The 27356-nt window shown below is 45.1% G+C and overlaps 1 protein-coding gene across 3 annotated transcripts in view; it reads left to right on the forward strand.

The window, feature by feature from the left end:
• Nucleotides 1–27356, forward strand: part of IRF3 (interferon regulatory factor 3) — a 251590-nt gene that overhangs the window by 187339 nt on the left and 36895 nt on the right. For all 3 annotated transcript variants that reach the window (XM_078655266.1, XM_078655267.1, XM_078655268.1), the window contains 2 exons: nucleotides 1152–1203; nucleotides 24292–24378. In XM_078655266.1, coding sequence (XP_078511392.1) covers nucleotides 1152–1203; nucleotides 24292–24378 — 139 coding nt within the window. The remainder of the gene's footprint in view (nucleotides 1–1151; nucleotides 1204–24291; nucleotides 24379–27356) is intronic.

The following is a 27356-nucleotide window of genomic DNA, read 5'->3' on the forward strand; positions in this document are numbered from 1 at the left end:
TGTACATTTTAAACACTTTTTTGACCCTCTAATTGGCTGAATTTCAGTGCAGGATTAGGTTTGCACTCAAATCTGGCTGTTATGAGTTATTCCTGGAATCTGGAATATCTATGCGGATCCAGAACTATGGAGTGAAAATCTACGTTTTCCACAAATCTAGAGATCATTGCTCTGAGTAAGTAGTACATATCACTGGGGATTGGTGCTTGTCTGAGGATACATTTGGGCATGGAGGTGGGGAGTATTTTTAGGCCAAGCAGAGGCTCTGACCTAGCTAGGCGAGTACTGTATGCTGGTCCACTTTTCTGGAGGAGCCCTGTGAGGGGGCCAGACTGCACCTGTACCAACAGCACCTGCCTCTCTTTGCCCATAATTTTATCAGGTGTGAATCCACACTAGGTACAAGTGGGTCCGGAAACCGGACCCAGTATTTTTGAATCAGAACTTATTGGATCACTTGTTTAACAGAACAGGATACCCAGGTATACCGCTCCACCATACTCATAGTGAGGGTCTTGGTTTGTGTTCTTATTCTTCCTAATATAATAGGATCCTATTTATTTGTCAAGCCTTGTTTAAATGTCTTATTCTGCTACTTGCCCTGATCCTTGTACGTGTGCTTAGACTAAAAGTGCCTTAAGATGCTGCATGTGAACGATCAATAAATCTTCAGCCCCTGATGAAATTGGGTAGTCGGTAAAGCCTTGTTACGCAGCAGCACCAAAAAGCATTCAACTAAACGTGGGACTCGATTTTTCACCAACCACTGTTAGGAGGGTATCGTACAGGAGACCGTGTCTATTGGCTCTACTACTATACTGTACTGTACTACTGTATGGGAAGTAACAGTGAACGATTGTATCATGAAAAGGAGCCAGCAAAGCAATCTTCCCTCCAGGACAGAAACTGCATTGATGACGTGGTAATGAGTTGTATATATCATCCCGTATCAAGGTTGTTACATATCGTGCTCCTGCATGATGTTATCAATGTGGAGCGTGCCTCCATAAGGCACTCTTGTCCATCACAATAGTACTTCTATCGAGATGTGATTATAGACCTCTTGAATTCTGGATGACTCTGTATCTCACCTGCTTGCTATTGTGGGTCTCAGAAAGTGAAATTCCTCTGTCTTTCTTTTTTCTTTGCAGAGTAGAGCACTTGAGGAATTGGAGCCACTAAGCAACCCTGTACAAGAATCAGGTATGTTACTGACCAATCTAAATTCAGGTCCAAGAAGCAAGTACCATGCAAGGCAACGGATAACTAATACTGAACATGGCCCTGTTTGAACAACAGCTGCAGTTAAGCTTTTGATGTACTTTGTTCACTGTATATTGGTGTTTTATATATGCAGTGAATTGTGGTACTAGGTCAATGGAGGCAAGGTTGCATTGTTGGATGACATTTAGATAAGTCAATTGAAAGAGGTAGCGATGCTTGAGAGACCTGTATGGATGTCTGTGATTTTGATATATAATATGAGGACCTATATGGTTTACCTTTGTTTACTATCCAACATAAAAACAATCATGCCCGTACTGTAAGGAACGATGTACGTTTCTATGTTTATGCTTCGTATTGTAGACCGGAATTCAAATGTACAGAAAATAGGAGAAATGTACAAAGGGTTTCTAAAACAGCCAGATTTCCAGTTGTTTCCTCCGGCAGAGATGAATTAGTAGACTGTTCCAAAAGTTTGGGGCCGATAGGTAAAAGAGCAATCTCTGGCTCTCTATATTCGAGGAACAGAGGCCAGCCACAAATTGGAAGACCGCAGAGTCCTGTAAGGAATATAAGGCTGAGCCAGATTCTGAAGGTAGTGTGGACATACTGGCAAAGGCACAACAAGTAGAGCAGAGGTCTTGAATTTAATTCTTCTATAGACCAGCAACCAGTGCAGGTCTCTGAGATAAAACAGCTAAGACACGAAGAACTATTATTCAAGAAATATTTGTAATTATTCTTACAGGAAGATACAATATCATCAGCGAATATTACGGTGAAAGATACCGTACTTGTTTAACAGACGTTTATCTGAACAAATCTTCTATAAACACTTTATAACTGCACCACCACGCGAAAGATGCAAGGTGTTCATAGAAGATGACAAAAGAATAAGATTGCCACTCAGAAAATATAATGAAATATGACATCTAAATATGGTTTTATGGTCCATTCGCATTTTTAAAATACAGTATATAAACATGTTAATGCATTTAAAATGAGAATAGCATTCTTGGTAGGAATAAACCTCAGAAGAGTATTTGCCTTGGCTATAGATGAGCCTTCCATTGAGATGCATAGAGAGGAAAGTGCTGCATAGACGTCCTTGAGTTCTACCAAGGTTATATTCTTCTTTCGATAGAAATGAAATCAATGAGACATTGACCTCCTTTGAGGATTCACACTCGAGAGCAGTAGAAATCTATCTATAGTGCATGTACACAGAGCTATTATACATTACTTGAGAAGTTATTTTCAAGATTATAAGAAAACTGAACAATATGTTCGAGGCATATGAGCTGCAGATTGTACATTTAGCAATAGATCGCCACCTGGTGTTGGGCTCGGATGATTGCAGGTTGTTGTCTTCTTGGAAGAAGTCTTTGTAGTCACGAGATAGGTGACTCCTCCCTTGGTCATCGACTCCATCCTCAGATTGGTTTTTTCTGCCACTGGGTTCGGATGAAAGTTTTTCCGCTCCGGCTAGAAAACACTTTTCTGCATTTTCGAAGCGTGAAACTTTAAATAAACCTCTTCGACATCGAACAGACTTTCGACATCACCAGCTACAACCCGGTGCGTCGACGCGGGCCGTTGGGCCTATCGGCACCGTACGGCCTACGCCTCATGGACAGAACTCCATTCAAAAGATGCCCGGTATGTCGAGCAAAATTCCCTCATAGCGACCATCACGAGGTTTGCAACCTCTGTCTCTCGCCAGAAGACGACGAGTCCACCTGCACAGCCTGTACCTCCTTCCGATCGAAGAAGACCATTCGGGATCGGAGTGCCCGTTGACACGAGATGAGGAGATCAGCGCCAGCACCGGAGGCCATCTTTGAGGAGGAGATCGTCGAAGAAGACTTCTCCGCGGATCAAGATCCAATCGAAAATATCTGCGAGGACGAGGCTCCACTCGTCGCCGAGGAAGACTCGCCTGATCTCCAGATCATATCGGGGGCAGAGGACTCGGACGATTCGATTCCATCTCGACAACCCGTGAGTACCTCTGCCCCTGTACGACACACACTACCCAAAACAAAGGCAACGGTCAGCACTCCGCCCATGGGGCCCAGTCGAGACCGAAATTTACCCTCCGACGCCCCTCCTTCGGGCTCGGCTCCGAGGAAACAGACTATGCCTTCTGGTGCCTCAGTACCGAAAAAACCACATGTGCCAATTCCACCTCCTCCATTGGCACCGAAACATCATTCGACCCCGAAGGACTCGTCGACACCGAAGCCAAAACGCCCTTTGGTGCCCAGAGACAAAGACCCTCTGCCGAAGCCAAAGACAGTACCGGACCCGAAAGCTTCCACTCCGAAACCTTCCGGTTCCAAAAACAAAGAAGGGAAGCCAGATTCCGGAGCCGCAGGCCCAGCAAAACCTGACTCCACGCCGAAACCTCCAATATCGGTACCAAAGACTCCAGATAAACCTAAGCTACCTTCGGCACCGAAAAAATTGCCACAGGACTCAATCACTCCTCCTAAGGCAAAGAACACTAAGCAACCTCTATCGGCACCGAAAAAATCGACGCCGAAGAAGATTATACAGGAGGAGAATCTGTTTACACCAGATCCTAGAACGAAAAAAGTCCATATTAACCCACGAACTGGACATGTGGAAGCAATTCCTTACAAAAAAAGGCCAGCAGACACACCACTTACACCTGTGGTTCCTGCCAAAAAGGATTGTGCAACTTCTCCAATGCACCCTTCCTCTCCTTCACCTTCTTTCTCTCCTGTTAATCCATATACTGAACCTATAACTTCTCCTATCCAATCTCCTGCATCATCACACCACACTAACGAGGAGTATGATTTGGGTGGGGGGATGATGAACCAGAGCCACATACATACCCTTTAGATGAGGATATCAACCCAGAATATCCCAAGGAATACGATGCATATAATTTTCCACCAAACAATGCACCAGACATCCCTGATCCTCAGTACTACCCAACAAAACCCTCCCCTCCCGAGGATAGTATTGGGTTTAATCATTTACTAAACAGAGCTGCAATTTACCATGGGGTTTCTATGCACTCTGATGCCATTGAGGAGGACTTCTTATTAGACACTTTTGAACAGTCACAAAGGTCTACTCAAATATTACCCATGATCAAAGGAGTCATTAAACATGCTCCAGACATTTTTAAAGATCCAGTAAGGTGTAGAGTGTTAAATCCAAGAATAGAGAAAAAGTACAGACCAGCACCAGCTGATCCAGTATACATTAAGGGACATCTGCCATTAGACTCTTTGGTAGTGTCACATGCACGTAAGAGAGCCAATTCTCAAACTTCTGGTGACACACCTCCGCCTGACAAAGAATCTAAGATTATTGATGCGTCAGGGAAAACAATTGCTGCACAAGCAACAAACACGTGGCGCATAGCAAACACACAAGCCTTACTCTCACGATACAACAGGGCTCATTACGACCAACTAGAAAAGTTAATGGAACACCTACCAGATCAATACAAGGATCAGGCAGCAGAGCTCCTATAAGAAGGCAAATTAATATCTAATACCTCAATTAAATGCACACTAGATGTAGCTGACACAGCATCCAGAGCAGTTAACACTATTGTTATTCTCAGACGTCATGCATGGTTACGCATTTCAGGTTTCAAACCATCCTAAACCAGCCCTTCAATCAAAACCAAGGCCGGAAGTAGATAATACACTGGAAAAGATGAAAAAGGACATAGACACTGCTAAGTCTATGGGTGCATTACAATCCACCCAAACTAGAGGTTCTTTTCGCCGCTCCTCTTATAGAGGAGGCTCCAAGCGAACCGGCTCAGACACCACATCATCTTTTAAAACACACACACAAACCTCCTCTAATAAAGGCTACTTTAGAGGAGGATACAGAGGCAATAACAACAAGGGAAGAGGTAGAGGTAATAACAACAACCGCTCCTCTTCCACTCCCAAACAGTGACTTCCCTCTGCCTCCGCTACAGCATTCCACTCTTGTCGGGGGCAGACTATCACAGTTCCTACCTGTTTGGAATTCCATCACAACAGACAAGTGGGTAAGACAAATTATCCAACATGGCTACTGCCTAGAACTCACAGCAACCCCCCCAAACATACCACCCAGGCAGCGTCAAATGTCCACAGAACACATAACTCTGCTTCAACAGGAAGTTCTAGCACCCCTAGAAAAAGATGCTATTCAAGTAGTTCCTCTACAAGAACAAGGAACAGGAGTCTACTCACTGTACTTCTTAATCCCCAAAAAGGACGGGACACTGAGACCAATTCTCGACCTCAGGCCCCTCAACCATTATATACAATCAGATCATTTTCACATGATCACGTTACAACAAGTACTCCCATTGCTAGAACAGGGAGATTTTCTGTCAACACTAGACCTAAAGGATGCTTACTTTCATGTGCCTATACATCCTGCGCACAGGAAATATCTAAGATTTGTCATACAAGGACAACACTATCAGTTCAAAGTCCTTCCATTCGGGGTCACAACAGCACCAAGAGTGCTTACAAAGTGCTTAGCAGTAGTAGCAGCACATCTCAGAAGACAACAGATACATGTCTTCCCTTACCTTGACTACTGGCTCATAAAGGCGAGATCGTTCAACCAGTGTGTACAACACACAAAACAAACGATTCAAACATTACACGACTTAGGGTTTACAATAAACTACACCAAGTCGCACCTAGAACCTTCGCACGTTCAGCAATATCTAGGAGCTACCATAAACACATCAGTAGCTCTAGCATATCCCAGTCAAGCCAGGATTCAAAGCATTCAGAATTTAGTTTCCCTTTTTCAATACACACTCTCTTCAAGCCAGAGTGTTCATGAAACTAATAAGCATGATGGCGTCTTGCATCTTCATAGTCCCTCACGCAAGACTGCAAATGCGCCCACTACAAGAATGTCTAGCACAACAGTGGAATCAGGCTCAAGGTCAGCTCACAGACCTGGTGTTGGTAGACAGCTGTACATATCTCTCTCTGCAATGGTGGAACACCAAAAACTTGACAAAGGGACGGCCGTTCCTAGACCCTATTCCACAAATAGTGCTCACGACAGATGCATACCTCACAGGATGGGGAGCCCATCTCTTGCATTATACCACACAGGGCCAATGGAACAATCAACATAAACAGTTACACATCAACCATTTAGAGCTGCTAGGAATTTTCTTAGCACTCAAAACCTTTCAAGTACAAGTACAAAACAAGGCTGTTCTAATCCGGACGGACAATATGACAGCCATGTATTATGTACAAAAACAGGGGGGGACGCACTCTCTGCAACTGTCCCAACTTGCACAGACCATTTGGAGATGGGCCATCCCTCAAAACATACACCTGACAGTGGAACACCTTCCAGGAATTCACAATCAGATAGCAGATCTGTTGAGTCGTCAGTCACAACAGATTCACGAATGGGAGCTGCACCCACAAGTTCTCCAACCATTCTTCCAAAGGTGGGGGCATCCACAGATAGATGTTTGCCACCCACGAGAATGCGAAATGCCCAAGTTTCGCCGCCAGATTTCCACACCCACAATCGGAAGGAAATGCGATATGGATTAACTGGTCAGGCAGATTTGCGTACGCCTTTCCGCCTCTCCCATTCATTCCACTAGTAGTATGCAAGCTCAGACAACAGTCTCTCAAACTGATACTAGTGGCCCCCACATGGGCACGTCAGCCGTGGTTCACCACACTGCTGGATCTCTCACTGGTTCCACATCAAAAATTACGGCTCACGCCATCCCTGTTAACACAGAACCATGGAGAAATAAGACACCCAGACCCAAACCAACTGAATTTGGAGATCTGGCTCCTGAGGTCTTAGAGTTTGGTTACTTAAACCTACCACAAGACTGTATGAACATAATTAAAGAAGCTAGAAGACCCACTACCAGAGCATGTTATGCGGCTAAGTGGAAAAGATTTGCAATATACTGTAACAACAATAACATTGATCCACTGGATGTTTCCATCCAAAATATCATCTGCTACCTTCTACACCTACAAAGGTCCAAATTGGTTTATTCTTCCATATGCCTGCATTTAGCAGCAATTGCAGCCTATTTACAAAATAAATAGACAGCATCTATCTCTCTTTAGAGTACCTGCAATTAAAGCATTTATGGAAGGATTAAAAAGAATAATCCCACCTAGGTTACCACCTGCACCAGTATGGAACCTAAACGTGGTCCTTACAAGACTTATGGGTCCCCCTTTTGAGCCTTTACACAAGTGTGAACTGCAATTCCTACCATGGAAAACTGCATTCCTTGTTGCCATCACTTCTCTCAGAAGAGTAAGTGAAATACAAGCATTCACAATAGAAGAACCATTTTTTCAAATACACCCTAACAAAGTGGTTCTTAGACCCAATCCAAAATTCCTGCCAAAAGTCATTACTCCTTGTCACCTCAACCAATCAGTAGAGTTGCCAGTGTTTTTTCAAAAAACTGACTCTGTTGCAGAAAGAGCTCTACACACCTTAGATGTGAGAAGAGCTCTACTATACTACACAGACAGGACAAAATCCTTCAGAAAAACAAAACAACTATTTGTATCTTTCTCTCCCCCACACAAAGGCAATCCCATCTCTAAAGGAGGAATTGCCAGATGGATTGTAAAGTGTATTCAAATATACTATCAAAAAGCGAAATGTACACTGACAGTTCCTCCTAGAGCTCACTCCACTCGCAAACTAGGAGCCTCTATGGCTTTCCTAGGAAACATACCATTAGAGGACATATGCAAAGCAGCAACATGGTCTACAATACACACCTTCACTAAACACTATTGTGTTGATGTGCAAGCCAAGCAGCAAGCTGCAGTAGGCCAAGCTGTACTTAAAACACTATTTCAGTATGCTGCAACGGATACAAGCGACCACCGCTAGGGGAGACACTGCTGCACAATCGTTGCTAAATGTACAATCTGCAGCTCATATGCCTCGAACGGAATATGCTACTTACCAGTATGCATCTGTTCTTGGCATGTAGAGCTGCAGAGTTGTACATGCTCTCCCGCCTCCCCGGGACTTGTATCCGTTCCAGTACTCATCTTACTTAGATGCACACGCATGGACATCCTTTTCTCTTTTCTTCTACTAACTCCATCATTTCCCATCATGGCGAAAAACAATCTGAGGATGGAGTCGATGACCATGCGCAGTATTGTCCAAGGGAGGAGTCACCTATCTCGTGACTACAAAGACTTCTTCCAAGAAGACAACAACAACCTGCAATCATCCGAGCCCAACACCAGGTGGCGATCTATTGCTAAATGTACAACTCTGCAGCTTTACATGCCAAGAACAGATGCATACTGGTAAGTAGCATATTCCTTTAGTTTGTAATTAAATAAGAACAAAGGAATGGCTGTCGGCCAGGTGTAGAATTGACTGTGTACCACATGTGACAAGAATACAGGAAATTCATTACAGACCAGAGCACATCTCATAGAGAACTAGAGGAGCAATGGGATTTCTGTAGACCTCGCCAGAATAATGACAAACATGCACCAAATAACTGATATTGATTCAAGTCTGCATACGATAACTGGCAAGATAGCCAAAAGCACGAGTTAAGCCCCAGCTCCAGCATCCTCACTAGTAATCAGACATAATCCTGTGTCTACCCTGCTTCCTGCCAGATAGCAACACACCCAGGCTGCCAGAGAGTGGGCGCCCATGTCAGTGGAACCTTTTTTGGGCAGCCGCGGCAGTGGTGCAGAGATGAAGGGGACGGCAGCCCCGGACTGAAAGTTTTAAGATGGCAGCGAAGCTCCCTTCCGGGCTGGATGTGGCTTGCACTGGTGTGGTGGTGCTGACGGTCTGGGACCAGAACTCCACCACGCCTTTGCTGACACTATTACTGCCTCCAGAGATGGGCGCGGTGAATCCCATAGACCATACGCTCCATAGCATCGGATATAGGGGGGCATGCCTCATGCAAGGGCCCCGCTGAGGCTTTTGGATGTAGTTGCACAAGAAGATCTGCTTTTGGGCTCTGACCCGCCATGAACATGTGAGGCAAGCAGTGGAACTGCTCAAGTGGTGGCGAGCCAGGGGGCTATCTGAGCAGCTCCCTCTGGACGAACTCTGGTGAGCAACCTGTGGTGCTGCACCAAACGATTTAAGGGACATTTACATAGCCAAATACTTGTTAACTATGGCCCTCCTCTATCGACTCTGCGTCAATCCCCATTGAACTATATGTCCCCCGTAAATGTAACAGGTGCCGTACAGGCTCCTTCCTCCTGCTGCCCTCCTGCTGCACAGAGACACTTGCTGCTTCGTCATGCCCATCTGGGACTCGGGAGGCATCACAGTGGTTGTGCTGCATCTACCCCCCACATTGATGACAACAGCAATCTGGCATCTTTGTTTGGCTGCACCATGTCATGGGTAAGGACAAACTCCAACCCACCAAACCCACAGCTCCAACAGACTACCTCTGATATCGTACTGCCCAGGTACCGACAGCGAGTGAGGGTACCACCACGATATTGCACGGCATAAATGACACTCACTCCTCCCTAGAAACTAGGATCAGTGAGGTCACAGTAGACCTCCGTAGGGTTGTTGACCGAGGTGAAGGGTGAGATCTCCGAAGCAGAAGAAGTTTTGCAAACTCTTCAGTGACAGCTCACATGAGTCCTATGAACTACCAGTGAATTGGAATACCGGGCAGAAGATGCCGAACTTAGGTCCTGCCACTATACCATATGAGTTATGGCTATACTGGAAGGGACAGAGGGATCTCACCCTACCCAATTAATCTTGGCTTCAATCATGGGTTCTAGCAGATCTTTCTCAATGTTTTGTAGTGTTGAATGCCCACTGTTCGTTGTCGGCCAGGCTCCCTCTGGGCTCCCCACCATAGCCATTCATAGACCGCCTCCTAAATTATAGTGACCTCGAGGGTGTCCACCAAGTGGCACAGAAGATTACTATACTGCCGTTCGATAAAAACCCCATGGTCATCTTTTCAAATGGTACCGTCAAGGTCCAGCAGCAGCACAGGTCCCTTCTCAAAATCAAACAGAAGCTTAAAGCAATTCACTTACCTACATGCTGCTTTACCTTGCCCATCTGAAAGTCCTGCATTTCGGTAAGTCACACTTTTTGGACACATACAAAAGGCCTTGCCATTCTTTACTCATCAATTCACATATTTTGTGGGGGCTCCCCACTTCTCTTTTCCAATGCTGAGAAGGTATTAGTACATACAAATGAACCATCCCATTATGTGTATTTTCAAAAAAGTGTAGCAGGTCCTGTGCATCGTGGTGAAGCCTACAAATGCAAAGATGTCAAATCAAAAGTGTGTGTATAGGAAATGCCTCGCGTAAGCAGCCACCAGTGAGTGATTAACCTGTTCTCGCCTATTTGCCTACTCTCTTATCTTAAGCACTTTCCTGTATAGGGAACTGAACCAACACCCAAAATATATGTGGAAGAATATTAAATGTGTGTATAACCGAAAAATTACTTTCTGCGTATAGTATACATCTAAAGGAACGACTTGTACATCCCTGTGAAGGGAGGAGAGCTTCTATCTAGCAAACCCAGAAAAAGTTAAAAATGAGTTGCGAAAAGGCACACTGCATACATCTTTATAGTGCCCCGCTCATGATTAAAAACCATTCCATGTTTCAGGTCAAGTTGGCGAGAACCGGCCAATCACTCCCTGGTGGCTGCTTATGCGAGGCACTTCCCATATACACACTTTTTATTTGTCATCCTTGCATTTGTAGGATCCACCACGATGCACATCATGGGATGGCTCATATGTATGCAGTAGAACCTCCTCCGCTTGGAAAAGAGAAGTGAGGGGCCCCAAAAAAGTATCTGAGAGGGGCACCTGGCAGGGCTGCCCCCTTTCTCCTCTACCTTTTGCTTTGGCCAATGAGCTCTGGCATAATGGCTGCACAGATATGTGCAGATATATGCAGATTCAAATAGGATAATCACCCAGTGGATCATGTCTCGTTCTACGCTGATTATATTCTCTTTTTTATTCAAGATCCACAGCTGACAGGCCCAGGCCTCTCCAAGATATTGTCTTTGTATGAAAATTAACCGGGCCTGAAGGTGAACTGGGATAAATCGGCTCTGGGGCCTTCCACAGATGCAATTGCAGAGGTGCCATGGCAACCACATCTGCAAATTAGAAAACACCACTCTAAGTACCTGGGGCTGCAGGTAGCTGCCCCCGCCCACCTCCAAGTTGACATGGAACGTGAACATCCTACCCTCCATTATGACCCAGATTACTAAATAACTTCATAAATTGTAGACTCCTTCTCTCTCGTAATGGGCAGGATAGCTCTCGTAAAAATGGTTGTTCTCCCATAACTCTCATACATACTTCAGAATTTGGCATACACCATCTCCCCTCCCTTTTTAGGTCTCGCTGTTCCAGCGCGCATGCGCTGTCAGCGAGACATTTAGAAGCTGGCTTTTGGAAGTGCTTCCAAAGCGGCGACCAGCTTACTCTCACGCACACAAGCCAAGCACGCGCGCGACGTGCACAACACTTTTTTTGTTGCGCGTGCGTGTGCACAACTCGCATTTATTTTATTTTTAATTATTTCATTTTGCGGCCCGGCCTCGCGGCCAATGCTTGTTGTATATTCCAATCCCTTTAACTTCAAATGTTTCTTCCATTGCATCCTGCGGCCACAAGGTGGCAAACTTTTTGTCATCATTACTTATCATCATGACCTGTTTATCGTAAGAGGGTTTATGACCAGCAAAGCAATCGCAAACGTGTGCATTACAAGCCCATATGGACTTAAGTTTATGAGATACTTGGGAGCTATTGTTGCCCGATTCCTGTTAAAAATATTAATTAAAAAATACAAGGATATAATGCATGCTTTTTAAATGCCTGCTCTGTTTATCATATGTGGACCCTCAATTTCCAATCTACACATGGTTTTAAACCAGCCAACAGTTGTACAGAGTTGTAATACTTTGTTTGTAATGTGGTGTGTGCAGCTACTTGCTTGTAGTAGTTTATTGCTGTAAATAACAGGCGTTACTATGATAGAACTTAATACTATTCGTTTTATTGGCTTAAGTAGGATGGAAGGCCTTGTCGTCCCTCTCGGGGTTCCCAGCTATAACTAGCAGGAGTCACAAAAACCTTGAATACAAGAGCCGCAATCATCGGGCTACCTTTCTAGCGTCGCACAGCCCTCGACTACAAGCGCTGCAATCACCGGGCTACCATTCTAGCATCACAAAGACTTCAACTACAAGCACTGAATTCACCGAGCTACCTGTTCGAGGCATGTGGGCTGCTGAATTCATATCTTAGCATAGATCGCCGCCTAGTGTTGGGTCCGGATGTTTGCACCTTGTTGTCTCGGAAGAGTCTTCAAAGTATCCCGAGATAGGTGACTCCTCCCCTGGACTACAGTGCGCATGGGCATCTTCTCCATCCTCAGATTGTTTTTCTCCGCCATTGGGTTCGGATGCACTTCGACAACTCCAACTTTGGGACCGAAGTTTTCCAATTTTCAACTCTAAAACTGTAAACTTTCGACGGTATTGTTTCCGCTCGGTATCCTTTAACTCGACAAGACGTCTTTTCTCTACGGTCGTTGACGCGGGCTGTTGGGCCTTTTCAACGCCACGTGGACCTTCTGCTGATGGAAAGGACCCCGTATACAGAATGCCCAGAGTGTGGAGCCAAATTTCCACACAGCGACAAGCATAGGGTATGCAAGAGGTGCCTATCTCCGAAGCACAACGAAGAAAACTGTCCAGCTTGTGCTCTGTTCCGGTCTAAAAAGACTATCCGGAACCGAAGAGCTGCTCGACTAGAAATGCAGCAGCAGGCACCAGAACCGGAAAACATTTTCGACAACGAACATGAACTCCCAGAGGCAGAGGGCTCGGACGATCTCGAAATAGTCACCGTAGAGGACCAGTCGGACTCCGATGACCAGATCACACTGGGGCATACCGTGAATACAAAAGCCCCTCCCCCGAGACCACCTCAACATAAGGCTCAGGTCAAAGCATCGCACAAAAGCCTTAGCCGCAACCGAAACACAGCTTCAGAAGCCCCGCCTTCCGGCTCGGCTCCGAAGACCACACCCAAGCCTTCCGGTACCCCGGGTCCGGGCAAAGACACTCCATCCAAAAAGGTTGTCGACCCCACTAGAGTCGTCGATCCGAAAAAGGCCGTCGAGCCAAAAAAGGCCTACGAGCCGAAAAAAGCCGTTGAACAGAAAAAGGTCGTCGAACCGAAGAAGGTCGTCCAACCGAAGATGGTCGTCGAACCGAAGAAGGTCGTCGAACTGAAGAAGGTCGTCGAACCAAAGAAGGCCGTCGAACCGAAGAAGAAGGCCGCCGAGCCAAAATAAGCCGTCGGGCAAAAGAAAGCTGTCGGGCCGAAAAAGGTAATCGAGCCGAAACAGGTCGTCGACCCTAGAAACGGCGTCGAACCGAAAAAAGGCGCCGAGCCGAAAAAGCCCGTAGACCCTAGAAAAGGCGTTGAACCGAAGAAGGTCGTCGAGCAAAAGAAAGCTATCGGGCTGAAAAAGGTAATCGAGCCGAAACAGGTCGTCGACCCTAGAAAAGGCGTCGAACCGAAGAAGGTCGTCGAACCGAAGAAGGCCGTCGAACCGAAGAAGGCCGTCAAACCCAAGAAGGTCGCCGACCCGAAAAAGGCTGTCGAACCAAAAAAGGTCGCCGAGCCGAAGAAGGCCGTCGAGCCGACGAAGGCCGCCGATCCGAAAAAAGACGTCGAGCAAAAGAAAGCTGTCGGGCCGAAAAAGGTAATCGAGCCAAAACAGGTATTCGACCCTAGAAAAGGCGTCGAACCGAAAAAGCCCGTCGACCCTAGAAAAGGCGTTGAACCGAAGAAGGTCGTCGAGCAAAAGAAAGCTATTGGGCTGAAAAAGGTAATCGAGCCGAAACAGGTCATCGACCCTAGAAAAGGCGTCGAACCGAAGAAGGTCGTCGAACCGAAGAAGGTCGGCGAACCCAAGAAGGTCACCGACCCGAAAAAGGCTGTCGAACCAAAAAAGGTCGCCGAGCTGAAGAAGGCCATCGAGCCGACGAAGGCCGCCGGTGCGAAGAAAGACATCAAGCAAAAGAAAGCTGTTGGGCCGAAAAAGGTAATCGAGCCGAAGCAGGTCGTCAACCCTAGAAAAGGCTTTGAACCGGTAAAAGGCGTTGAGCCGAAAAAGCCCGTCGACCCTAAGAAGGCTTCACAGGATAAAAACGTCCAGCCTAAAGAGACACTCGACGCGAAAAAAGCTAAATCTTCGGCACCATGGACAGAGGAGGAAGAATTCTTTCACCCAGATCCACAACAAAGAATGTATATAGACCCTGAAACAGGACATATAGTCTACAATAAAAACAAAAGAAGACTGGACACTGAAGCCCCTTCTCCTGTTCCTCTAAAGAAAAAAGACTTTGGCACATCCCCTTCAAGACCTTACACACCTCCTCCTTTCACTCCCAACATGCCTTATGTTCCATATTCTCCTTCACTTGTAGATTATGATCAGGAAGAAGACATGGGGGATGATTCTCAGGGTGATTTTATACCACCTGACGATCCAGGGAACCCAGATGACGCATGGAGTGACCATAATGACCCTGATGACACTGATTACACACAGCCCATACCCGATCCCACTACATACCCCACAAAGCCGTCCCCTACTGACGACACTGTCGCTTTTAACCAACTAGTGGACAGGGCAGCACAGTATCATGGTGTACACATGCACACTGACCCTATAGAGGAGGATTTCCTATTTAACACCTTCCCAACATCAGAGAAGAGTGTACATATATTTCCTATGCTTAAAGCGGTACTAAAGCACGCACCAGACACCTTTCAAGACCCAGCCAGGGCGCGTGTCCTCAATCCAAGGATTGAAAAGAAATATAAACCAGCCCCTACAGACCCCTCTTATATCAAGTCTCAACTACCACTAGACTCCCTAGTTGTGTCTAACGCTAGGAAGAGAGCTAACTCACAAACAACAGGTGATGCTCCCCCTCCTTACAAGGAGTCAAAAATTCTAGAAGCATCAGGGAAGAGAGTGGCCTCTCAGGCAGCAAATACCTGGAGGATTGCCAATACACAAGCTCTCCTAGCACGCTATGACAGAGCACACTATGACGAACTGGAGGGATTACTACAACACCTACCAGAACCATATAAGGCAAAAGCTAATGACCTAATACAGGAAGGGAAATTCATTACTAACGCATCCATAAAATGTGCCCTTGATGTAGCTGATACAGCCGCTAGGTCTGTCAACACTAGTGTATTGCTACGCAGCATGCCTGGCTTCGCATTTCAGGTTTTAAAAATGAAGTGCAGTCCACCATACTCAATCAACCAATTAACCAGGATTTCTTATTTGGACCTGCGGTATATACCATCTTAGAAAAGATGAAAAAAGACACTGACACCGCTAAGTCCATGGGTGCACTTCAATTTCAACAGTCTTTTACATCTTTTCATCGCTCCTCCTTTTGAGGCTCAGGCAACACATCACAAACATCTTCATCCTATAAAAGTAATACACAAGGCACCTTTAATAAAGGCTCCAATAGAGGAAGTTATAGAGGAAATAATAACAAGGGCAGAGGACGTGGTAATAATAACACCCGAGCCTCCACCGCCACCAAACAGTGACTTTCTCACACTCCCTCCAGACCACTTAACACCAGTCAGAGGAAGATTAACACAATTCCTACCAGTCTGGAATACCGTTACCACAGACAGGTGAGTTAGACAAATTATCAAGTATGGTTACTGCCTGGAACTCAAATCTACTCCACCCAACATGCCACCCAAACACTGTCCAATGTCCAAAGAACACATCACGCTGTTACAACAGGAGGTGAAATCCATGCTAGAAAAAAGTGCCATGGAGCCAGTCCCATTACAACATCAAGGGACAGGGGTATACTCTCTATACTTCCTCATTCCCAAAAAAGACGGCTCCCTCAGACCAATATTGGACCTCAGACCTTTGAACCAATACATCCACTCAGATCATTTCCATATGATCACTCTACAACAGGTACTCCCACTACTCCAGCAAGGCGACTTCCTCGCAACATTAGACCTCAAGAATGCATACTTTCACATACCCATACATCCAGCTCACAGGAAATACTTCAGGTTCACAATAGAATGTCAGCACTACCAATTCAAAGTCCTCCCCTTCAAGGTAACCACAGCACCAAGGGTGTTTATTAAATGCCTAGCAGTAGTGGCAGCACACCTCAGAAGGCAACACATCCATGTGTTCCCCTACCTCGACGATTGGCTCAAAAAAGCCAATTCGTACGTACAGTGTGCCAGCCATACCTCACAGACGATCCAGCTACTGCACAATCTAGGATTTTTAATAAGTTACCCAAAATCACATCTGCAACCCTCCCACATACAGCAATATCTGGGAGCAACAAAAAACACCTCCGTAGCAAAGGCATATCCAAATCCAGCCAGGATAGCCAACATGCAATCTCTCATTCAATAATTTCAGCCACAACACTCCCTGCCAGCTCGAGTGTTCATGCAGCTTATAGGCATCATGGCCTCCTGCATATTCATCGTCCCTCATACTCGGCTTCAAATGCGCCCCTTACAGGAATGCCTAGCATGCCAGTGAAACCAAGCTCAAGGACAACTAAAAGACCTAGTGTTGGTAGACAGTCGCACTTACTGCTCTCTGCAGTGGTGGAACCCACAAAACCTTTCCAAGGGGCGACTGTTCCAAGAGCCGGTTCCACAGGTAGTACTAACAGCGACGCATCACTGACAGGTTGGGGAGCACATCTCCTTCAATATACAGTCCAAGGTCTCTGGACAGTCAAGCAAAAGACTCTATATATAAACCACTTAGAGTTACTGGCAATATTCCTGGCAATGAGAGCTTTTCAGAAATACTTGCGCAACAAGACTGTGTTGATCCGGACTGACAACATGACAGCCATGTACTACATCCAGAAACAGGGAGGCACCCACTCTCTGCAACTATCTCACCTAGGACAGAGCACATGGAAGTGGGCGATTCCTCAAAACATTTATCTCCTGACAGAACACCTCCCAGGGACAGACAACCAGATAGCAGACCTACTAAGCCGACACAGTCAGCAAATACACAAATGGGAGATTCATCCTCAAGTTCTCCAAACATTCTTCCAAAAGTGGGGACATCCAGACATAGATCTGTTTGCCACAAACGAAAACTCAAAATGCCCGTTCTTCGCCGCCAGGTTCCCACACCCTTTGTCACAAGGCCATGCAATATGGATAAACTGGTCAGGCAGATTTGCGTACGCTTTTCCACCAACCCCAATGATTCCGTTAGTGGCACGCAAGCTAAGGCAACAGTCACTCACAATGATCCTGGTTGCTCCGACATGGACAAGACAGCCATGATACACAACGCTCCCAGAACTCTCAGTAGTTCCTCACCAAAGACTGTGCCTCTCGCCACAACTGCTAACGCAGAACCATGGAGAAATCAGGCACCCAGATCCCAATCAGATGAACCTAGCGATCTGGCTCCTGAAATCTTAGAATTCGGATATCTTAACTTGCCTCCAGATTGTATGAACATTATCAAAGAAGCAAGGCGTCCCACTACCAGAGCATGTTACGCAGCTAAATCGAAAAGATTTGTTATTTACTGTAATAATAATCAAATCAATCCATTGGATGCCTCCATCCAAAATGTTATCTGTTACTTGGTACACCTTCAGAGATGTAACCTAGCATACTCATCCATAAGGCTACACCTCGATGCTATAGCAGCATATCTTCAAAACAGCCAACACGTGTCCCTATTCAGAATCCCACCTATCAAAGCTTTTATGGAAGGACTTAAAAGAATTATCCCTCCAAAGCATCCACCTTCTCCAGTTTGGAACTTAAACATAGTATTTACCAGACTCATGGGACCTCCCTTCGAACCACTTCATTCATGTGAACTACAGTTCTTAACGTGGAAGGTGGCATTTTTAATTGCTATTACCTCCCTCAGGCGAGTGAGTGTGCTACAGGCACTAACCATTCAGGAACCATTCATGCAAATTCACCACAATAAAGTAGTGCTGCGTACAAATCCGAAATTTATGCCGAATGTTATATCCACTTTCCACAACAACCAGTCCATAGAATTGCCAGTTTTCTTTCAAAACCCACAATCTGTAGCTGAAAGAGCCCTACACACACTAGACGTTAGAAGAGCTCTCTTATATTACATTGACAGAACAAAATCATTCAGGAAAACAAATCCCAAAATTTGTCGCTTTTTCACCACAACATAAGGGCAATCCCATCTCCAAAGCAGGAATAGCAAGATGGATAGTTAAATGCATTCAAATATGCTATCAAAAAGCAAAGCGCACTTTAACAGTTCCCCCTAAAGCACACTCAATGCGAAAAATGGGGGCATCCATGGCTTTCCTAGGAAATATTCCCTTAAAAGACATATGTAGGGCAGCTACATGGTCTACCATACACACTTTCACAAAACTACTGAATTGACGTGCAAGCCAAACAACAAGCTGCTGTAGGCCAGGCTGCCCTTAAAACTCTATTTCAAACCACTGCAGCTGATACAGGTGACCACTGCTAGAGGAGAAACTGCTATACAGTCTATGCTAAGATATGAATTCAGCAGCCCACATGCCTCGAACGGAAAAGGCTACTTACCAGTATGCATCTGTTCTTGGCATATAGGGCTGCTGACATTCATATCGCCCACCCTCCTCCCCGGTGCCTGTCACAGCTGCATGGTTATCTTCTTTACATACATTTACATGATCATCTCTTACTTTACTATACTCCATCTTTGCCCCAATGGCAAAAAACAATCTGAGGATGGAGAAGATGCCCATGCGCATTGTAATCCAGGGGAGGAGTCACCTATCTCATGATACTTCGAAGACTCTTCCAAGACAACAAGGTGCAAACATCCAGACCCAACACTAGGCGGCGATCTATGCTAAGATATGAATGTCAGCAGCCCTAAATGCCAAGAACAGATGCATACTGGTAAGTAGCATTTTCCTTATGTAAAATAAATACATGCGGGTTCAAGGACTTGTGTTTTTCCAGATCCACGGAACAGCGCGCAAGCACAGCCCTGCAAATAATTCTATATTTGGCAGTTCTGCGTAAAAGCATATCTAATAAACTCGGCAGATGCACTTCCTGGACGGTCGCCACGAGTGCATCCGGGGAGGCTTTCACTAGATGCTGATGGCTTTCAGTGGATGGGTTTTCAGCCTTCTTTGTGCCCTACTCCTCTCCGGCCTGTGAACGCTCTCTGCGGCCTAGCTTCAGCGCCGACACCCCCTGTTTTTTGCGTGCACGCAGCAAGGGGGCGCTCTTCATTTCAGCCCCTTCTTGAAAAGGATGCTGCAGCAAGTTATTGCAATGACATACATCTCCGAGGCTGAAGGGAAATGCACCCCAGACATTTGTAGGCTGGGAATGAACTCTGATTCGGAATGACAAACTGCGTTAGTGCATTAATTTGAGCAGAACAAATCACAGGCTTGGCATAATTTACATGGCAAATCACCGAAAAATAGAAATAATGAAAAATCTACGTCCAACGAAATCATAAAGGGGTGATTTCCTCTACAGCACAGTAGAATAAAGCTACATCTTGAGTCTGGTTTTTTTCTATAGAAACACATCTAATTAAGCTTTTTTTTTTTTTTAAAAAGCAGGAAATATGGATTATTAACAAGGCAGTTTTATGGTTTTGATTTGTCGCTTGCACCTGTTTTAGAACAGTTCTTAAAAGAGGAAACTTTCATAAAACATGCGCGTGCCAGTTTTCCACTTAAATGCTTTTTTCAAAGCTTTCATCATGGCAACGACTTTGCAGGGAACAAAATGAGTCTGCGCTCTGCATACCACTACAACCTATTTAATCTGCTTTGCCTCTTTTTCCTCGCACACATTTGAGCAGTGATTTTCAAAGTCGCAAAGGCTTCTGGGGCGGAGTAGGCTGCATGACAGGTTGAACAATCTTCCCAGCTCTCAGACTTTGCTGGGGCGGAGATCAGATGATGGTGGCTCCCTTTCCCTCTAGCTGCAGAACCTTCTTCAATGTTTGAGCTGTCACCAGGGACGGACTGGGAACGCAAACCGGCCTTGGCAATTGAGTCGGACCAGCCGCGCAGGGGTGCGGGGGTATCGTGTGGAAAACACTGCAGCTGCTTTTGTTACAGAGGGCTGATAAAACCGGCCCACAGTAACAACAAGCATTGGCATAGCCAATAGGTCTCGCCTTTGGGACCTTATAAGTGTTTGCCCATGCAACAGTTGATGTTGTTGCACCAAGGATACTTATATGGTCCCAAAGGCGAGACCTATTGGCTATGATGCCAATGCTTGTTAATTCTGGGCATTCAAATATGGGGAAGTTCTTATTGGCAGATGGGCAACCATGTATTTCAATAGCTAAGTGTCAGCAGTCAGCATTTGGCATCTGTCATCTGTTTGGGCATGGCAGATGTTCAGTCCTACTATTGGGCCGCAAATCTTGCTACTGTTAATGACTAGGTATTTGGCGATAGACTTGACCAAGTCCATACATTGGAACTGGATGTGTTCCATGGTAAGGGCACTTTACATACTCTATACCTAACTAAGGTCCTGACACCTTCCCACGCCCACTACAGTAACACTGGCTGAATGGCACAAGGCCCTAAAAATGATGGTATGGCAATGTAGACCCACACAAGAAACCCCTCTTTGAATGAGCCCTTGGCTCCCATCTGTATTCTTGCCGCCTGCATTCAAGGGGTGGAGAGATACTGGTATCTCAAAACTAGAGGACGTGTGGAAGTGAGAATGTCTGAAATTCTATACTGAACTACAAGATGAATTCCTCCTGCACAAATCCCAATTCTTCAGTTTCCTCCATCTGAGGCATGTGTTGTACGCCCTCAAAGACAGAGTTTTGTATTCACCAGGCTACAACCCGCTGGAGGCTCAAATTATGCTAGAACCCCTTGAGAAAGGAAGCTTATCCAGGCTCTACCGCTCATTGATTAATGAACGCCATGGACCCAATGATTCTATTGAGTAGAGTTTGGGAACTGGATTTGGGAGAATTGGATGACAATGACTGGAGGGAAGCCAAAATGGCTCTTCGTGCACTGGCGATATCTTTACAACTTAGGCTCATTCAAGTACCTTATTTACACAGGACATATTACACCTCGACTACACAAAATGCACACCACACATCCACCAACCTGCACTAGATGTCGATCTGCAATTGAAACATGACATGGAAAGCCCTGACAGACAACCATACTGGAAGTCAATTTAACAAGCAATGGCCATGCTCCTGAGGCACACAGTGGACTCTCGCCCAAACTAGTCTATTAGGACTTGTGGATTAATCAGGGGGTATCCGTATAAGTCGTGTCTTTATCAGCCTGGGACAAAGTAGTAACTTTAATTTTTACAGATGACACACTATTGGTGTCTAAAACACTGGGGGTCTACCCCGGCTTCTTAATGGCATTGAAGAATTTTGTGATGCCAAAGGTTTTGTAATAAATATAAGTAAAACCAACTTCATGGCACTGAACCCCCAAAATCTTATTAGGGAGGTCCCACTCTTGGGGGAACGCAGCTTGAGAGAGTTAATGACTTTGATTACCTAGGCCTAAAACTGTCTGATAATTTGTCATGGAAACCTCATATACCAAAGAAGGTTTTGAAACACTAGACGCTGATTGGGGTCTTGGCATAAGAACATTGTTATCTCACACCAAGCCGGTTGGGCCTGCCTTGCAAGTATATGATGCTAAAGTGGTGAGTTGTGTGATGTATGGGGCAGAACTATGAAGCTTGGAGCTAATAGAGTAGCTTAGTAACACAGATCCTAAATCCCTTCGGAGCTTAGGAATGTAATCCCATAGTACTCTCCTGCATCCCCTCATGTTAGACATGTGTAGACATTCCTTCGTCTCCAAAGCCAAATTGTGTCCCCTGCTGTTCTGGTTAAGGATTAAGTCAACCCCTGAATTATTGCTGTATGCCCGTGCTCTTGAGGATGTGAAATGCAGGGATACTGCTAATAAAATTATCTGGCTAAGAGGGGATCAAGATTTTGCTTATGGCTATTGGGTTGGAGGGTATCTGGAAATTCAATGACCCCTCCTTGCTCCGCTGGAAACGTGAGGTAAAGGAACCCTATTGGGATTGGATAATTCAGGGGGAACTTAGCAGCAGGGGGAAGCTTACCGTAGACTTAATGGGCTATAAACTTGATCGTTCCCTGGAAGGCTATTTAGATCTTATAGAACTCTCAAGGGACAGGAAGCTATATATCCAGTTTAGGTTTGGCACCCTACCCTTGCATGACTTCACTGGAAAATGGAACTGCGGTACTGAGCCCATACGTAGTTGCCCTGGTTGCAAACTTAAGCCCATGTAATGTTTGCTTGTCTACTGTATGCATCGCTGAGGAAGTACTAACTGACCCCGATCTGCAAGTAGTTGGGAACCGACAACTATAGGACTGCACTGAGAATCCTGACGTCTGATGCCAGGCCACTGTTTGCTTGTGCGGTGGCAAAGTTCCTGGGCCAAATGTTGGGTATTCGAAGTAGGGCCCAGGGGGTGAATGACAATTGATCTACACAATGATTTTAACCGTCACGAGACCCCTAGTATCCAAGGAATGGTGGTTTACACAGCTAAATCTAATGCATTATGCTGTAGCATCTTTCCCGTTCTATTGTACACAGCATTTATGGCGACCAACATGTAACACTGATGGGAGGTTTTGAGGAGTGGAGGCTTACAATGATATCATTTATTTTATTCACTGTAAATATTTTATTGTATAAATGTATGTATATTTTATATATGGCCACTACTTCAAATAATATTGTTGGCAATCTTTTATCGATCTTATAAGGCTCGAGATTAATTTATGTGTTTTATTGTGTTATATAATGCCGTAATTTGCACATTGTAGTGGAACTTTTATGACGAGATGTTGAAATAAAGTATATACAATATAATACAACCACAATATTTGTCAGGGTGAACAGCAAAAGTCACTAAATTAACCTGTGCTAAACCCTCTGGTAGCCTCTCACAAAAGCAGATATTCTTAACTTAGAGTCACTGTGGTATGTATCAGTTCAGCATGCAAACAGTAATAAAGTGAAAATAAGACCCTCAAAAAATCTCACACCAATTTAGAAACATGGAGTACGATTTAATAAATAAAATGAGACTACAAGGACAAAAATCCTGTCAGTAGAGCCAGAGATATGCACTTTTAAAGTTTAAGTTAAAATAGCATCAAGAAGCAGAAAGTGGTAACTGTGGGCTTCTGGTTGCGATAGGCCGGGACAAAGTCACAAGTTCAGGCCGAGCGAGATGGACAGATACAGGGACCAGGTTAGTCCACCAGAAAAAGTTACCTTCTCAGTGTTTGATGTGCAGAGTTCAGAAACCTCAGCATTTCACAGGAGGAGCTCAGCTGATGCTAATCAGTAGTCCAGGACCTGGAGAGACACCTCTTAATCATCAGGAACTATATCCAGCAGAGGACAGCACGGCTCCTGCAGGGCCAGCTGTAGCAGGCTCGCTTTGTAGTTGCAAGGAGGCCTCTGGAGCTTGTTGCGTCTCTGTAGCTCAGAACAGGTCATCCAATTGACTCGCTTTGGTAGCCTGCAGTCAAGCCGCAAGGACGGCTTCAAGCAGCAGGGCAGTCCTCTAATGTACAAAGCAGGCCTCAAGCAGCAGGGTAGTCCTCGCACATAGAGTCACTTGGAGACACTGATCCCAGCCCCCATTTCTTTTGCAGTCCTGGATCCCAAACACAGCTCTAACGTTCCATCTCTAATTTGACTTCCCTCCTTTTTTGGAGCACACAGCTCTGCTGGTAAATTCCCCCACACCACCTATTTTGTTCTACATCAGACAGTACTTTCTGCTTGTAAAACCTGTCGCTTAAAAACTACTTGCTAATATAAGTACATTTTGCTTTCTTGCAGGCCATAGCGATCTCTCCCAACCTGTGCTAGAAGCAACCCCTCAGCAGGTCAGCCCAATCGATCAATTTTTCCCCGATAACACCTTGGGTAAGTGTTTTTTTAATACAGAACTGCTGTGTTTCATTGTATTTTATTTTAATGCAGCATTTATAAATCATTGATACCCATTATGAAGTCACAAAGTTATCCAGTTTGCATTGGGTTCCAAGGCGCCATCTTGGAGGGCATGGTTGAACGGTGTGTTGGTAGTTGTCACACTTATATGGGAGATGTCAGGTTAAGTGCATGAGGTTTGGAGACTTGCTCTAACCATGGTCCTGCACATAAGAATGAGGTGTTAACGAAAAATGTGAGAACTAATGCAGTCTAACAAAGGTAAGCCATGTTTTTAATGATTTCCAGAAATCAAGGTGGTTGAAAATCCTTCTTAATCTGTCAGGAAGTGAGTTCCCATATCTTTTTTATTTTTTTTTATCCTCATCCACGTTCATGGTTTCTAGCTGCCAAGCTCCAAAAGTAGGTAGTGGGGCACATAGAGTACAGTCGTGCTGGCTCAGTCGAAACTGGCTGGGAAGACAAGCGGCTGATGATAACAGTTCCCATCAGCAACATCTGACTCATTCCCAACAAACCAACTATGTTGCACAAATGGCAGATGACACCAATAAGCCAATTGCTATCATAGCTGATGCCAACAGTTAGTTAGGCATAGCAGAGTGATTGAACCATGGCAGTGTAATCATCGGACCTGGGGGGAAAAAAAACAAAAAACCCAGGTTCAATTTGACCAGTCCAAAGATGCCAAAAGGCTCTTCTATCTTTCTTCCCAGCCTTGGCAAGATCTAATTTCGAGATCTGTACAATAGAGTTACACCAATCGTAAAACGTAGGGGGGGAAGCATCTTTCCAATGTTTACAGATTTCTCTTCGAGCTGCCAGAATGGAGTAAAATATTAAGTTCTTTACTGGACTACGAGTCTGATCCACAACTCCAAAGATGACCATACAGAGATTAATCCCTACATTTGAGCCCAAGGAAGATGAAAGTTTGCTGCTTATTGAGTCCCAAAAGATCGTCAGCTGGGGGCAGTCGAAGAACATATGAGTATCCGGGGCCTCTTTTAAACCACACCTTGGACAAGCCACAGGGCCCCCAAGAGAAAACTTTGACAACCTCTGTGGGGAATAATATGCCCTATGTAGGGTAAAAAGATGGTTTCTACGCAGCCAAGCTGGTTTAACTAAATCCCAAAGAACCCTGCAAGAAAATGACCAGAGATCTTTCACATGTACTCCTGGCATTAATTCTCCCCACAGCAACTCTGGGAGAGGGAAGTTACCATCGATCTCTTCTAATATTACATTATACCACACAGAGATCTCTTTCTTTGCTGGTGGTTTATCTACCAGAAGAGTTTCGAGTTCACAGCCTCCTCCTAGTGGCAAATTCGTTCGTCGTGCAGATTGAGTGGTAGCAGCTTGAGCCCAACTCGATATTTGTAGATATTTAAATCTAGACATGTTGGGCCCCACCTTATTTACTAGATACTCTCAGGGAAGCAAGATCCCTTCACCAAACAAATCTCCCCAGGTAGATATTCTGGCTTCTCTTAGTGGGAGTGCTAGTACATCACTCGCCCAGCTTGAAGCCAGGGGTAAATCCCAAATTGGAGACCTACTGGAATAGTACCCCAAATTAATTGTAGATCTGATCTTTGCCCAAGTTCTTGCCAGGCCATAAAGCACCTTCAATTGTACTTTTTTTTTAAATTTGGGATCTCCGAACTTGAAGAGGTAACCTGATTGACCAACTCCTTCACAGCGTAGGAGAGCCGAGAACATGTTGCCTACTCCCTCTTCTGTTGGTGTTTTGAGAAGCATGCGTGAGTGCGAGAGTTGAAACGCCCACGCATATATCTGTATATCGGGGCCCGCCAGTCCACCCTTTTCCCTACGGCGCCTGATCTTTTTCCAGGTTATCCTAGGATTTTTATTTTTCCATAGGAAGGAAGAAATTTCTCCCTGTAACTTAGCCAGCAAAGAAGGGTCAAAGAATAGTGGGATTGTATTAAACAAAAAAGAAACCCATGGTAGGATTGACATCTTTACAAGATTCGCTCTTCCCAACAAGGACAAGGGGAGGTGTTGCCAAGATCTCATTAGCTTACGACACTCTTTTGCTATTGCTGCAAAGTTTAAGGGGGCAATGTGGCTGATGTCTTTAAAGATATTCAGCCCTAAATAACGCAAGTTTTCACTGAGATGTTGATTAAAGCCACTCGCATCATCGTTCCAAGTCATAACCTCAGTTTTGGAGGCATTTACCTCGTAACCAGACACTTCCCCATATTCCAGTGCTATTTTAATTGCTGCAGGAAATGCGGTACTGATGTCCGAGGTCATTATCATGACATCGTCCGAGTTCCCATATCTTAGCTGGTTGAACTGAGAAGAAGTTTCCCCTGTGTTAGATGTTTGTGAAGCAGGATATGGTCAAGAGTTCAGTCCATCTAGATCAGAGTTACAGTTTGGTGGTAGGTACAGAGTTTGTGCTGAAGAAACAAGGCTTCAATGGCAAGATGAGCTTAAAAACATTTCTCTGAAAATGATGCGGGTAGCCAGTCTAAAGACTCATGGGCAGATGTAACACTAGTCCATATATCAAGAGTAGGAAGTTATCTGGCAGCCGCACCCTGGATTCTCTTAAGCTTCGGCGTTACCTAGAGGGCTGTACACTTGTATATACCTAAGAAATTAAAGGAGGGCCCCGCACAGACTAATTGAGGACTGGGGGGAATAGTAAATCTAAAAAGGACAAGGGCGTCCCCACACAAAGAAACACACAAATTGAGTATTTTACTCAAAAGCCAGCATGCCGTAATTTCGGCGGGAAAGGTAAAGTTACAGGATTTGAAATCCAATTTCTTATAGCGTACTTCAACTAAAAGGGGCAGAGTTTGTTTGTTAACGTTCCTGTGTGTCTATAATTCCCAAGACTTTAGTGAACAACATATTTAAAACTATACATTTAATTCAAACATAAGCATAAGACTTCTACGAGACTG

This window comes from Lissotriton helveticus, chromosome 7 (assembly GCF_964261635.1).
Source record: "Lissotriton helveticus chromosome 7, aLisHel1.1, whole genome shotgun sequence".
In the NCBI taxonomy this organism is placed as follows: domain Eukaryota; kingdom Metazoa; phylum Chordata; class Amphibia; order Caudata; family Salamandridae; genus Lissotriton; species Lissotriton helveticus.